The sequence below is a fragment of the Chelonoidis abingdonii genome, chromosome 7 (genome assembly GCF_003597395.2).
Source record: "Chelonoidis abingdonii isolate Lonesome George chromosome 7, CheloAbing_2.0, whole genome shotgun sequence".
NCBI lineage: Eukaryota > Metazoa > Chordata > Testudines > Testudinidae > Chelonoidis > Chelonoidis abingdonii.
The window spans coordinates 68,946,842-68,961,252 of NC_133775.1; the positions used below are offsets into that span (position 1 = coordinate 68,946,842).

The window sequence follows — 14,411 nt, forward strand, 5'->3', positions numbered from 1 at the left end:
GAGTGCAGTTGGGTTGCAGGCTCCTGAGAGCCAGAGCTGGGTGGCCACCCCCCTGCAAAGCTTGGGTTACCTGCGCATGACCCTTGGGAGCCGGTTGGGGAAGTGCTGACGTTTCCCAGAGAGACCTAGCACATCATCCTCAGACCCCGAGGCAGCCTCACAGCAAGTGGCTCAGCTTTCTGGGTTGGAACTGGGTGCCCCCTCCTCCACTCCCCCAGGACTGGCCCAAGGGAATGGCTGGTTGGGTTGTCCGGACACATGGAGGGTCTGAGCACGCAGCTAGAAATGCAGCTGCAAAGACTGGCCTGAGGCAGTTCAGGGCAAAGGGCCAACAATCAGTTTGCTCAGGATGGCCAGCATCTCTGCTGGGAATGCGGGATGCTGGCCACGCCAGAAGGGGGCGTTCCCAAAGGAGGGTGGCTTTAAAGAAGGGGATTCTTAGGGCATAGGACTGAACTACAGGGACAGCCACTAGATTCAAGGTCTGACTGGGAATAGTCTAGATTCATCAGTAAGTGCCCAATGGTTCCCATCATCCTCAGCGCTGTGTGGCCAGCTGCCCCAATGGAAACCAGTTCCCAGGTGATGACTGTCCAGAAAAGGACATTCTGCCAGCGCTGATGGTCACAGGACTTATCGAACCCTCGCAAGAGCTGGATTCAGTTAGCTGCTGGGAACTGGCTCAGCAGCCCTTATTAGGGTACGTACAACTGGCTCCAGGCTGCTTCACCAACATGGGAGTGTGGTGACCTTGGTTGCCATGCTCTGGGAAGCAGGGAGGGAGCACCACCCAGCCTTTTTCTGGCCCCAGCTTTGCTCTGTCCCGTCGGCAGCTGTGTCCTCAGCCCCCCTCTCGACCCCAGCCTCCACGCAGCTCCACTTTCAGACCCACCCCAGCCTTGACTGCTGTCCATGGCTCTGTTTCTGGCCAAGGCTGGGGGCAGGAGCAGGGCTGGAAGCAGACCTACACCAGGCTACCGGTCCCACTGCTGGCCCCCACCACCTCCGCTCTTGCCCCCAACTTTGGCCGTGGCTCTAGGTCTGACCCCACTCTTGGCCCCAGACCTATTCCCCAGCTGCAGCCCCCTTATCCCTGACCGTGTTCCCCCACACACACACTCAAGCCGCATCCCTGTTCCTGGCCCTGGCTCTGGGGGTCAGGAGTGCAGATAAGAGTTGGGGGGGCACAGCCCTCAAAAGTTTGGGGACCACTGCCCTAGAAATTGTTCCAAAGCTGGGGCCATAGTACTGATCCTGTGGGTCTGTGACACCCCTATTGCCTTGCAGAGCAGCATTAGCAAAGGCTTGGGAGAGGCCTGGATCCAGGAAATAGACATGGGTGCTGTGCAGAACAGAGGAACCATCTGACCCAGCTGATTCAGAGGCATCAGTTGCCTTCTCCAAGTGGCTGGCTGACTTTGGGTGTGTAACACATCCAGCATTGGGTTGTCACCATGCCCCGATCTGAGAGACAAGTCTTCTGGAGAACATCTTTGTACTCTCAAAGACGTACATGGTGACAGGTTTCAGAGGGGTACACATGTTAGTCTTTTTGTAGTGACCCAGCCATTCCCAGTCTTTAATCAGGCCGAATTTGAAGGAGTCAAGTTTGTAAATTAATTCCTGCTCTGCAGTTTCTCATTGAAGTCTGTTTTTGAAGTCTTTTTTGTTGAAGAATGGCCACTTTTAAGTCTGTTATTGAGTGTCCAGGGAGATTGAAGTGCTCTCCTATTGGTGCATGTGATTCTTCCTTCCTAAGTGCAGGACTCTGCACTTGTCCTTGTTGAACCTCATCAGGTTTCTTTTGGACCAATCCTCCAATTTGTCTAGGTCACTCTGGAACCTATCCCTGCCCTGCAGCATATCTACCTCTCCCCCTAGCTTAGTGTCATCTGCAAACTTGCTGAGGGTGCAATTAATCCCATCATCCAGATCATTAATAAAGATGTTGAACAAAACCAGCCCCAGAACTGACCCCAGGGCACTCCACTTGATACCGGCTGCCAACTAGACATTGAGCTGTTGATCACTACCTGTTGAGCCCGACAATCTAGCCAGCTTTCTATCCACCTTATAGTCCATTCATCCAAGCCATACTTTTTTAACTTGCTGGCAAGAATATTGTGGGAGACCATATCAAAAGCTTTGCTAAAGTCAAGATATATCACATCCACCGCTTTCCCCATATCTACAGAGCCAGTTATCTCATCATAGAAGGCAATCAGGTTAGTCAGGTGAATCCACGTTGACTGTTCCTGATCACCTTCCTCTCCTCCAAGTGCTTCAAAATGGATTCCTTGAGGACCGGCTTCACGATTTTGCCAGGGACTAAAGTGAGGCTGACCAGTCTGTAGTTCCCTAGGTTCTCTTTTTTCCCTTTTTTAAATATGGGCTCTGTATTTGCCTTTTTCCAATTGTCTGGGACCTCCCCCGATCACCGTGAATTTTCAAAGATAATGGCCAATGGCTCTGCAATCACATCCGCCAACTCCCTCAGCACCCTTGGATGCATTAGATCTGGACCCATGGACTTGTGCACGTGCAGCTTTTCTAAATACTCCTTGACCTGTTCTTTCACTACTGAGGGCTGCTCACCTCCTCCCCATACTGTGTTGCCCAGTGCAGCAGTCTGGGAACTGACCTTGTCTGTGAAGACCGAGACAAAAAAAAAAAAGCATTGAATACTTCAGCTTTTTCCATATCATCTGTCACTATATTGTCTCCCTCATTTAGTAAGGGTCCCACACTTTCCCTGACCTTCTTCCTGTTGTTAACATACCTGTAGAAACCCTTCTTGTTACCCTTCACATCCCTGCTAGCTGCAACTCCAATTGTGCCTTGGTCTTCCTGATTACACCCCTACATGCTCTAGCAATATTTTTACTCCTCCCTAGTCATCTGTCCAGATTTCCACTTCTTGTAAGCTTCCTTTTTGAGTTTAAGCTCACCAAAGATTTCACTATTAAGCCAAGCTGGTTGCCTGCCATATTTTCTATTCTTTCTGCACATCGGGATGGTTTGTTCCTGTGCCCTCAATAAGACTTCTTTAAAATACAGCCAGCTCTCCTAGACTCCTTAACCCTCATATTAGCTTCCCAGAGGATCCTGCCCATCAGTTCCCTAAGGGAGTCAAAGTCTGCTTTTCTGAAGTCCAGGGTCCATATTTTGCTACTCTCCTTTCTTCCTTTTGTCAGGATCCTGAACTCAACCATCCCATGCTCACTGCTGCCCAGGTTTCCACCCACTTCTGCTTCCCCTATTTCCCTGTTCATAAGCAGCAGGTCAAGAGGAGCATGGCCCCTAGTCAGTTCCTCCAGCACTTGTACCACGAAGTTGTTCCCAACACTGTCCAAAAACTTCCTGGATTGTCTGTGCATTGCTGTATTGCTCTCCCAGCAGATGTCAGGGTGATTGAAGTCTCCTATTAGAACCAGGGCCTGTGATCTGGAAACTTCAGTTAGTTGTCCGAAGAAAGCCTCTTCTACCACCTCATCCTTCTGATCTGGTGTTCTATAGCACACACCCACCACATCACCCTTGCTGTTCTCGCTTCTAAATTTAACCCAAAGACTCTAAACAGGCTTTTCTCCAGCTCCAAACTAGAGCTCTGAGCAATCATACCACTCTCTTACATACAATGCAACTCCTTCACCTTTCCTCCCATACCTGTCCTTCCTGAACAGTTTATACCCACCTATGACAGTGCTTCAGTCATGTGCACTGCCCCACCAAGTTTCTGTTATTCCAATCACATCACAGTTCCTTGACTGTGCCATGACTTCCAATTCTTCCTGCTTGTTTCCCAGGCTTCTTGCATTTGTGTACATGCACCTAAGATAACTAGTCGATTGCCTTACTTTCTCAGTATGACTCATGAGGCTTCCTTTCTTGTACCCTCCTCCTTGTGTTTCCTCCCAATATTGCACTCCCCCACTTACCTTTGGGCTTAGGTCACCATCCCCCAGCGAACCTAGTTTAAAGCCCTCCTCACTAGGTTAGCCAACCTGCCTGTGAAGAGACCGTCCTGTTTGGCCTATGTAGATGGCAGAGGGGCATTGCTGGAAATTATGGCATATATCACATTGGTAGATGGTGTGGCTGATGTGGTTAGGTCCTATGATGGTGTCCCTGAATAGACATGCAGACAGAGTTAGCAACGTGGCCATTCTTCAACAAAAAAATTTCAAAAACAGACTTCAACGAGAAACTGTTTGGTGTCATTCATTACTGGAGTTCTAAAGCACCTTGCCTCTCCCTGAGGTGGTGGGGTGCTGCAGTATTTCAAACCCAATAGAAACACAGAGAAGCCAAATTTCGTCTCATTGTAAAAGTGGCAGAGAAGGTCTTGCACAAGGGATGGGCATTTCACAGCTGATTTATTCTGAGTCATTGCTCTGCAGCCCACACCCACAGAAAGGCTAGAGCTAGATCCCTGGCAGTGTGACTTGTTGTGCAACTCCTAGAAGGCAGGTCTTGTGAAATAAGCGTGAGCAAAAAATGAGAGAACAGGCAAGGGTGCCAAAAAACAAACAAGCAGACAGAGTCCAGGACCCAATGGAGCAGAGACATGCTGTGGATCGCTGTCACTTTGTGTTCATTGGCAAAGAGCCAACATAAGTCTTTGCCAAGCTCTGTACCTCCTGTTAGCCATGTGATTGATCATAATGAGCTATGTTAAAGCATCCAGAAAAATCCCTGTTTCCTTGATTTGCTCTTTAATCTGAGTAAAGCAGCATGAAGGTCACCATTTTAAATAATCTCATCTTTCTTTTGCTACTTGTAACAGGATTTGCTCACTGCTGATGGTGCATCCTCCTGGTCACGTGGGGATTTGCACTTCCACATGTTGCACCTGCCTCTGGTGTTCGCTCCACTCATCATAGCTCACCCTGCGTCTCCTCTTGCTCCAGGCACTGCAGCTTCCTCTTTGTGACTTGGTCTCCAGAAAGGTCACTAAGTGGTTCCCCCTTCCAGGGAGACTAACAAAGTCTTTCCAAAACAAAACATCTCAGGCAGTCCACTGTCTTCTTCCTGGTTGGTGTTACGTTCCTCAGTGCCTGCTAGGGGAACCTAGGGCCGCTCTCTACTCTAGGTTCCAGCATAGGAGCCCTCTGGTCAAGGGCTGCACTGTCCAACCTTGCTGCTTTCCCCTGAGCCTTCTCCTAGCTTCCCCCGGCTTCGCCAGTCTCCCAACTACCTCCTCTCAGGGTGTAACTGTGGACTGCCCTCTATAGTCCCAACACACCTCCCTTCACCCAGGGAGTGGCTGCAGACTATTTCCATGCAGCCCTCTTCTGTGGCCAGCTTCCTGCCTTATATAGGCCCTGCCTGTCCCTATCCACACCTTGTATCTAATTAATCAGTCCCTGCTCCCTGGCTCTCTTGTGTGGACTGGTAGACTCCCTCCTCAGGCCCTACTCTACCAGCACTCCTAGCTCTCTTCAAGACACCAACTTCCTGAGGAAACTACAATCCGTTGGTGATCTTCCAGAAAACACCATGCTGGCCACTATGGCTGTAGAAGCCCTCTACACCAACATTCCACACAAAGATGGACTACAAGCCGTCAGGAACAGTATCTCCGATAATGGCATGGCAAACCTGGTGGCTGAACTTGTAACTTTGTCCTCACCCATAACTATTTCTTATTTGGGTAAAATGTGTACCTTCAAATCAGTGACACTGCTATGGGTGCCCGCATGGCCCACAGTATGCCAACATTTTTATGGCTGACTTAGAACAACGCTTCCTCAGCTCTTGTCCCCTAATGCCCCTACTCTACTTGCACTACATTGATGACATCTTCATCATCTGGACCCATGGAAAAAAGTCCTTGAAGAATTCCACAATGATTTCAACAATTTCCACCCCATCAACCTCAGCCTGGACCAGTCCACCCAAGAGATCCACTTCCTAGACACTACAGTACTAATAAGCGATAGTCACATTGTCATGGTACAATTCCCCACTCTGAACCTTAGCGTCCAAGAGATGGGGTACCAGCATGAATTCCTTTAAGCTTAATTACCAGCTTAGAACCTATAGTGCTGCCAACAACCAGGAATTCCAGTGTCTGGTACACTCTGGTTCCCCCAAAACCTGCCCGGGGACCCCCAAGACCCAGACCCTCTGGATCTTAACACAAGGAAAGTAAACCCTTTCCCCCACCATTGCATCTCCCAGGCTTCCCCTCCCTGGGTCACCCTGGAAGATCACTGTGATTCAAACTCCTTGAATCACAAAACAGAGAGGAAACCCCCAACTAAAACCTCTCCATGCAGGGATCATCAAGGATCTACAACCTATCCTGAAGGATGATCCCTCACTCTCACAGATCTTGGGAGACAGGCCAGTCCTTGCTTACAGACAGCCCCCAACCTGAAGCAAATACTCACCAGCAACCACACCACACAACAAAAACACTAACCCAGGAACCTATCCTTGCAACAAAGCCCATTGCCAACTCTGTCCACATATCTATTCAGGGGACACCATCATAGGACCTAATCACATCAGCCACACTATCAGAGGCTTCGTTCACCTGCACATCTACCAATGTGATATATGCCATCATGTGCCAGCAACCCCCCCCCCCCCCCGGGCAGCCCTAAAGCGGACAGTCTCTGTGTAAAAGAACAAATGGACACAAATCAGATGTCAAGAATTATAACTTTCAAAAACCAGTTGGAGAACACTTCAGTCTCCCTGGTCACTCGATTACAGGCCTAAAAAGTCGTAATATTACAACAAAAAAACTTCAAAACCAGACTCCAATGAGAGACTGTTGAATTGTAATTAATTTGCAAAATGGACACCATTAAATTAGGCTTGAATAAAGACTGGGAGTGGATGGGCCATTACACAAAGTAAAACTATTTCCTCATGTTTATTTCCCACACACACACAGTTCCTCACACCTTGTTGTCAACTGATGGAAATGGGCCATTTTGATTACCACTACAAAAAGTGTTTTTTTCTCTCCTGCTGGTAATAGCTTACCTTAACTGATCACTCTAGTTATAGTGTGTATGGAAACACCCATTGTTTCATGTTCTCTGTGTACATATATGTAAGCAGAGTCAGGATGAGCTCTACCCTGACATCTGGTGGTGAATTATGGTGACTGTGGAAAAGAACTCAGGGGACTGATCTTGTTTGCATAGGCACACCCACTCTGCCTAGTATGAGCCCACGGCAGCCCGAAGTGGTCAGTTTGACAGCTGTGCAATCCCCAATTTATTGGTTATTGGGGTAGGAGGAATAAAGTGTTGTTATCCTGATTATGTGAATGAAGGACTATGAGACTGTTTTATGACAGAGGGTCTCACCATCAACTAAGTAGCACTTGCTAGACAAGGTATATGGGTTCCAAAACCCAGTAAATTGAGAGAGGCTGGGGATAGGTGTGTACATGTGATGATATGGGCCCCTTTGGAGGGCCTGGCATACTAATTGCACCTCCTTCTTCCTCTCCACTGTTGAATAGTAGAGCTAATTTTGATTCTATTAAGAGTCTAGCTGGGGGCTGCTGAGCTGAATTCATATTGGACCAATGGTGCACCAGCACTGGGGCTCCCCTACTACAAGTGGAAATCACTAAGAGCTGAAACCACTAAAAGAGCTAAAACTACTGAGCTGAGATCTCTGGGTGCTGTGTTAACTAGTGTGGGAGCCTCAAGATATATTGCTAAGTGGCTGGTGCAGTAGAGTGGAGCTGAGCAGTTTGCAGGGCAGCTGGTGGAATAGAGCAGCTTGTGAGATGGTTGGAGCGGCCCACGGAACAGCGAGTGGGGCAGAGAGGAGCAGTTTGTAGGGACGGCTGGAGGAGCGGAGTGGCTGGTGGAGCAGAGCCATTCGTGGTGAAGGCTGCAGCAGACCTCCACGGAGAGGCAGGGCAGTCGGCCTCAGCCCACGTAAGGTGCCCCTTAACACTCTGTGTGCCCCCCCACCCAATTCCACCCAGGCTGGGGGGTAAAACTCTGCAGATGAACTTTTGAACTCTGGGGTGGCACTCACCAGGGACAGAGACTTTTGGGTGATTTGGACTTAAGACCCTGAGGGGAAAAGGACACTGCCAAACTTACTTGTCTTTTGTTCCTGGTTTGTGTTATGAATCCTGTTTGTGGTGTTTCCCCAACGTAATGCCACATTGTTACCCTTCTTTATTAAAAGGATTTTGCTACACTCGGACTCTGTGCTTGCGAGAGGGCAAGTATTGCCTCCTAGAGGTGCCCGGGGGGGGTGGTATATAGTTGACCCAGGTCACTGGGTAGGGGCTCGAGCCGGTTTTGCATTGCGTTATTTAAACTGAACCCGGCCCTTGTTGCTGCCAACTCAGAGGGGCAGAAGGGTTACGTATATATCTTCCTACTGTATTTTCCACTGCATGCATCCAGTGAAGTGGGTTTTAGCCCACAAAAGCTTATGCTCAAATAAATTTGTTAGTTTCTAAGGTGCCACAAGTACTCCTGTTCTTTTTGCGGATACAGACTAACATGGCTGCTACTCTGAATCCTATAGTTTAGGTTGCCTGACATATTCCATTATAAGAGCCATTTTCATTTGCTTATGACTTTGGCCAAACTGTAAGTGTCTGGACTGAAATTTCCCATGCTGGGATCCTGCCTTAGGCTGCTTTTTTATTTTTTTTGACTGTCAATAGAACTGTTCAGGCATTTCTGAGAATGAAATTACGGGAAAGTACCTTGTTTTGCCCATGTTATAAAATTCTTACAGTGATTTATGGTGAGAAGCTCCCGAAAATCTCTTGTGTTCAGAGAAGAGAGGCTTTTTAGCCACTAACAAACTTCTACTGAAGAGTCCATCTGCACTGAGTGTGCTCCATCCCCTCATAGCTCCTACATACTGACTGGAGTGGACATGCACCATCCCAACGGTGTGGTTGAACATGGGGGTGGGGCTGAGCAGGACTTTCCCTGCAGTTGCACCTCTCAGCTCCCAGGGGCCACTTTGGTGTCAGATTCCAGACCTGAGAGGATGGAGAATGTCTCTCATGTGCTGTCAATGGCTCATGCTGGCACCCAGGCAATGTGGAGAAGAGGAAGCAGCCAGATTGGAAAGTAGAGAGGTGAGGAGTGAGGGGGAGACAGGAACAGGAGCTGAGAGACAAAGAAGGAGAATCTGTGAAGGAGGAAGACTGGGACTGGGACTGGGGCTGGCAGGAGGGGACAAGAACAGAAGGAGTCAGCCTTGCAGGAGAGATAATATACAGGGGTGGAAGGGTCTTTGCCCACTAGATCACAGTCTCCTCCACAAACTGGAATTGAACCCAGGATTCCTGAGTCTCACCATTCCTCTGTTATCTAACTATGTAACATGTCTCTCTCATCCCTATCTAGTGGCTAGTCCATACAGGGAATGTAGGGCAACCAGACAACAAATGTGAAAAATCAAGACAGGGGTCGGAGGTAATAGGAGCCTAGATAAGAAAAAGACCCCAAAATTGGGACTGTCCCTATAAAATCGGGACATCTGGTCACTCTAAGGGAATGACAATCTACTACTGCTATCAGTTACTCCTTAGCTGAAAGGGTAGAGGTCTGCGCTATGGATCTAAAGGTTCCAACCCTGCTGAAGACCATGGGTAGGTGAACTGGGTTCCATAGGATGGAATTTCTGTTTTTCAATTTGGTTTTTAAAATATTTAGGAAATTACATTGAAAAACTTACATTAAAGAACATTGATGGTGCAAAGTGAAGCCACCAAAAGTTAGGAAATGCCAGTAATAGGGCTCTGTGTGCAACCCTGTGTTTAGTATGATAGCACCGTAATGATATGGTCACATAATATTTGCAACTTTAACATGCTTTTCATATAGTTTTTCTGTGTGTAATTAACAGCATAAGCACAGTCTTGCACTGGCAGTGGGGCTAACTTTTCAGAGCAGCATCTTAGAGTTTGCAGCAACAAACAGAACAGAAAACGTTCTCCCTCTAAGCGAAGCTGCAGCTCTGCCCACTCTAGGACCTTTCTGTATATTTAGACTCCTCTGTGGGTGTGGGGAACACCCCGCCCCATTGTTTTTTTTTTCCCATCCCTCCATCTCCTGTGAAAGGGCAGACAATCAGAGCTCCTGGACATCCTGAGTTTCCTGTTTCTTCAGCAAATGGAGTAGCTAGTGCTCCGCTGGCACTGTAGGGCTGGGAATGCTTCTGTGTGCTGCCACCCCCAGGGCCATAGGTATTGTTGCCATCTCTGCCCTCTGGCCAACACTTGTGACTATTTTGATGGGGACAGGAGAGCTAGATGCCTGTGGAGGAAGGAACTTTCCAGGAACCCCAACCCCTACATTCCAGGATGGAGAAAGAGGGGGCAACTTCTAAAAGTAAGGAGGCAGAAAATTCAGGGGTGGTGCACGGGCTAACTACTAAATGCTGGTCTATGGGGGTGAATGAGAATGAAGTGCTGGGGCAGGATATGAAATGGTAGTGTGGCAAAGCTGAAGGGAAGAGACTGGGTGGAACGGCACAGGCCAATAGTGATGAGGTATGACTGCACACCCAGACTGGCTGCACACCCCTGCCAGGAACTGGGCTGAGGTGGGGTTTGTTTGTTACACAGCTGCTTGTAGCTATGCACATTGCAGGGCCCCACCCATCCTTCCCCTGAGATCACTGCTGTAGATGGCTCATTCATGACACAGATGCTACCGCCCTCTCCCTGGCTGAACTCGTGGCTCACCTACATTTGTAACAGGCCTTGCTGCAGGTTCCTTGGCTGCGATAGTCTGAATTAGAGTCAGACCAGAATGAAAAACCCAGGTCTAAACTCTGTAGCCTGGTGGCTGGATTAAATGTGAACCTATAGCATGGCAAGGAGGCTGTTTGACAAGAACCATTGGCTGTGCTCTCTGCCTCAGAAATGCTGAACTTATAGTGGGTGGTGAGTTCTGTCTGAATGCTCGAAGTGTGCCAGGTGCTGTCCACATAAAGAATTGGTCCACTTCCCAAAGACTCACAGTGTAAGGTCAAACATGCCATAAGCAGACCAAGTGGGGGACATGGAAGGGTGGGGGAGAATGAAGCAGAACAAGAGTTACAGTAAATAGAGTAATACTTCTGCATTTACTTTCTCCACACCACTCATGATTTTATAGACCTCTATCATATCCCCCTAGTCATCTCTTTTCTAAGCTGAAAAGCCGCAGTCTTATTAATCTCTCTTCATATGGAAGCCGTTCCATACCTCCAATAATTTTTGTTGCCCTTTTCTGAACTTTTTCCAAATCAAAAAAAATTCATTTTTGAGGGGTGTGTGTGTGTGTGGGCACATCTGCAGTATGTATCTATCCCTTTCTTAATGATTCTCAACATTCTGCATGCTTTTTTTTACTGCCGCTGCACATTGAGTGGATGTTTTCAGAGAACTACCCACAATGACTCCAAGATCTCTTTCTTGAGTGGTAACAGCTAATTTAGACCCCATCATTTTATACGGATAGTTGGGATTATGTTTTCCATTGTGCATTACTTTGCATTTATCGACATTGGATTTCATCTACCATTTTGTTGCTTAGTCACCCAGTTTGTAGAGATCCTTTTGTAGCTCTTTGCAGTCTGCTTTGATAGTCTACTAACTATCTTGAGTAGTTTTGTATCATCTGAAAATTTTGCCACCTCATTATTTACCCCTTTTTCCAGATTATTTATGAATATGTTGAATAGGACTGGTCCCATTACAGTACAGACCCCGTCTCCATTCTGAAAACTGACAATTTATTCCTACCCTTTGTTTCCTATCTTTTAACCAGTTACCAGTCCATGAGAGGACCTTTCCTCTTATCCCATGATAGTTTACTTTGCTTAAGAGCCTTTGATGAGGGAACCTTGTCAAAAGCTTTCTGAAAATCTAAGCACACTATGTCCACTGGATCCCCTTGGCCATGTGCTTGCTGATCCCCTCAAAGTGTTCTTGTAGATTAGTGAGGCATGATTTCCCTTTACAAAAACCATGTTGACTCTTCCCCAACAAATTATGTTAATCTATGAGCGGTTTTTAAAAATTGGCATCACATTAGCTAGCCTCCAGTCATTTGGAACAGAAGCTGATTTAAATGATAGGTTACAGACTACAGTTAGTTGTTCTGCAATTCCATATTTGCATTTCTTTAGAACTCTTGTGTGAATACCGTCTGGTCCTGGTGGCTTATTACTGTTTAGTTTATCAGTTTGTTCCAAATCCTCGTCTAATGACACCTCAATCTGGGACAGTTCTTCAACTGTGAAGACCGATGCAGAAAATTCATTTTGTTTCTTGGCAATAGTCTTAACATCCTTGAGTGATGGCTTTAGGGTGCTGTGGGGGCGGGAGCAGTGCTGTGGAGGGGGCGAGGGTTTGAGTGGGGAGCAGTGATCAATGCAGTGGGGGAGGGGGAAGGGTGCGGTGGGAGCAGGGATGGTGTGTGGGGGACGGGGGTGGGAGGAAGGATGGGCTGGGGGGGGCAGGGAGCAGTGCTATGCAGGAGTGGAGTGGAGGGAGGGTTGAGTGAGGCAGGAATGGTGCTGATAGGGGAGGCAGGAAGGGTTGGGTGGGAGCAGGGAGCAGTGCTGTGGGGGAGGGGAGTGGAGTGGAGGGGCAAGGGTGGGTGGAGCAGAAAGCGATTGAAGTGGGGGTGGAGAGGGTGGAGCGGAGTGATGCTTAGTCGGAAGGGAGAGTAGGGTTGGGTGGGAGCAGGGAGCGGGGCTTTGGGGAAGGGGAGTGGATGGTGAGGGGTGGGTGGGCACGGGAGTGTGCTGTGTAGAGCCAGGGGAGAGGTAAAGAGGGGTTTGGTGGTGGAAGCAGGGCTTGGGAGAGAGGAGTGGAGTGAGGGAGTGGAGTGTGCTGTGTGGAGGGGGAGTGGGAGGGAAGGGGTTGGGTGGGAGCAGGAAGTGTATGAAGTGGGGAGGGTGGGGAGCGTGGGAGCAGGACTTTGGGGATAAGAGAGTGGAGGGTGAGGGTTGGGTGGGGCAGGGAACGATGCAGTGGGAGGAGGTGGTAGGGGGAGGGTATTGGTGGGAGTAGGGAGCAGTGGGGGGGAGAGCTAGAGGGGGGAGGGGTTGAGTGGTAGCAGGAAGAGACGCTATGGGGGGGGAGGCGGGGTTGAGGGAAAGCCTTTGTTTGCCTCGCGAGTCGGCTACATTAAGTGCACGTGACATCACAAACATCACCATGGCAAACAGCTGCAGAGTTGGCAGAGGACGGCAGCGGCTCCCTTTCGCATACGCTAGGGCCTGCCACGTGCCCCAGGAAGCGATTGGACGGAGGAGGTTGTGACCCCGCCCCTCGTGGGCTCTAGCCATTAGGACGCGTCCCCGCCGCCTAACGTGAAGTCAAGGCCAGTGGGCGCGACGAGGCAGCCCGCCCTTAAGCGCAGCGATTGGTGGCCATGGCGGGGCGGAGCGTAGCCGCCTATATGTGGACGGTAGGGGGGGAAGGGCAGCAACGGGGCGCGTGGGCTGCGTGCGTGCGGCTTGGGCGCCGTGAGCTGGGCCCTGGGTTCGCGGGCTGGGGCAGCCCGTGCGGTGGAGCCCGGAGCTGGGCGCCGTTCACTGCCCATGGAGCCCGAGGCGCTGCGCCGCCGGCTGGCCGCGGCCGGCCAGGGCCACGTGTTGCACTTCTGGGCCGAATTGGGCGACGCGGAGCGGCGGGCGCTGTGCGAGGAGCTGCAGAGCCTGGACTGCGAGGCGCTGGGCGCCTGTTTCCGCCGGGCCATGGAGGGCGCGGCCGACCGGGACACGGTGGACGGGCGGATGGAGGCGCTGCCGCGGGCCGTGCTGGGCAGCGCCACCCGAGACGCGGGCCGGCTCCCCGAGTGGGAGCGCGAAGGTACGGGGTGGGGGGGTCCTCCCCAGTCCCTGCTACGGGTGCTCCTGGCCCCGGGGCAAAGCGGGGCGCTTCCTTCCCCCGGCGGGCCAGGCTGGCTCCCGGCCTTTGGGCGCCGCTTGACGTCTGGCGGGAGGGAGCCCGTGGGGGAGGCTGTGGGCTCTGCTGTCGCCGCTGTGCTGCTGCCGGACCATACACTAGCGGGCCTCCCCCGTTAGCCTCCGGCCGAGCCCGCAGACTCCTCTGGGTCCCAGCAGGCCCTGGAGCCTGAGCTAGGGTGACCAAATGTCCCGATTTTATGGGGACAGTCCTAATTTTTGGGTTTTTTTTCTTACATAGGTTCCTATTCTCCCTCCCCCACGTCCTGATATTTCACATTTGCTGTCTGGTCGCCTTAGTCTGAGCAGTGCAGAGGGCAGCTGATCCAGGTGGCTGGTGGTGTAATATCTTAGCCACAACAGAATCCTCCAGAAGTGGTGTGTGAAAACTGAGAGGGTTATAATGGAAGCAGAGTTGGAGTGTTGACTTAGGGCATGGCTACACTTGCAGATGTAGAGTGCTTTGAGTTAAACCTGCCTTTGTTGAACAC

At 50.1% G+C, this 14,411-nt stretch overlaps 1 protein-coding gene across 3 annotated transcripts in view; it reads left to right on the plus strand.

Moving 5' to 3' along the window:
• Positions 1-14,411, plus strand: part of LOC116831151 (UDP-N-acetylhexosamine pyrophosphorylase) — a 90,733-nt gene that overhangs the window by 39,203 nt on the left and 37,119 nt on the right. For 2 of the 3 annotated variants that reach the window (XM_032790951.2, XM_032790952.2), the window contains exon 1: positions 13,391-13,825. The exons of the other annotated variant lie outside the window; for it this stretch is intronic. In XM_032790951.2, coding sequence (XP_032646842.1) covers positions 13,555-13,825 — 271 coding nt within the window. In that variant the 5' untranslated portion in view covers positions 13,391-13,554. Of the gene's footprint in view, positions 1-13,390; positions 13,826-14,411 lie in introns of those variants that run through there. 3 annotated transcript variants of the gene reach the window in all.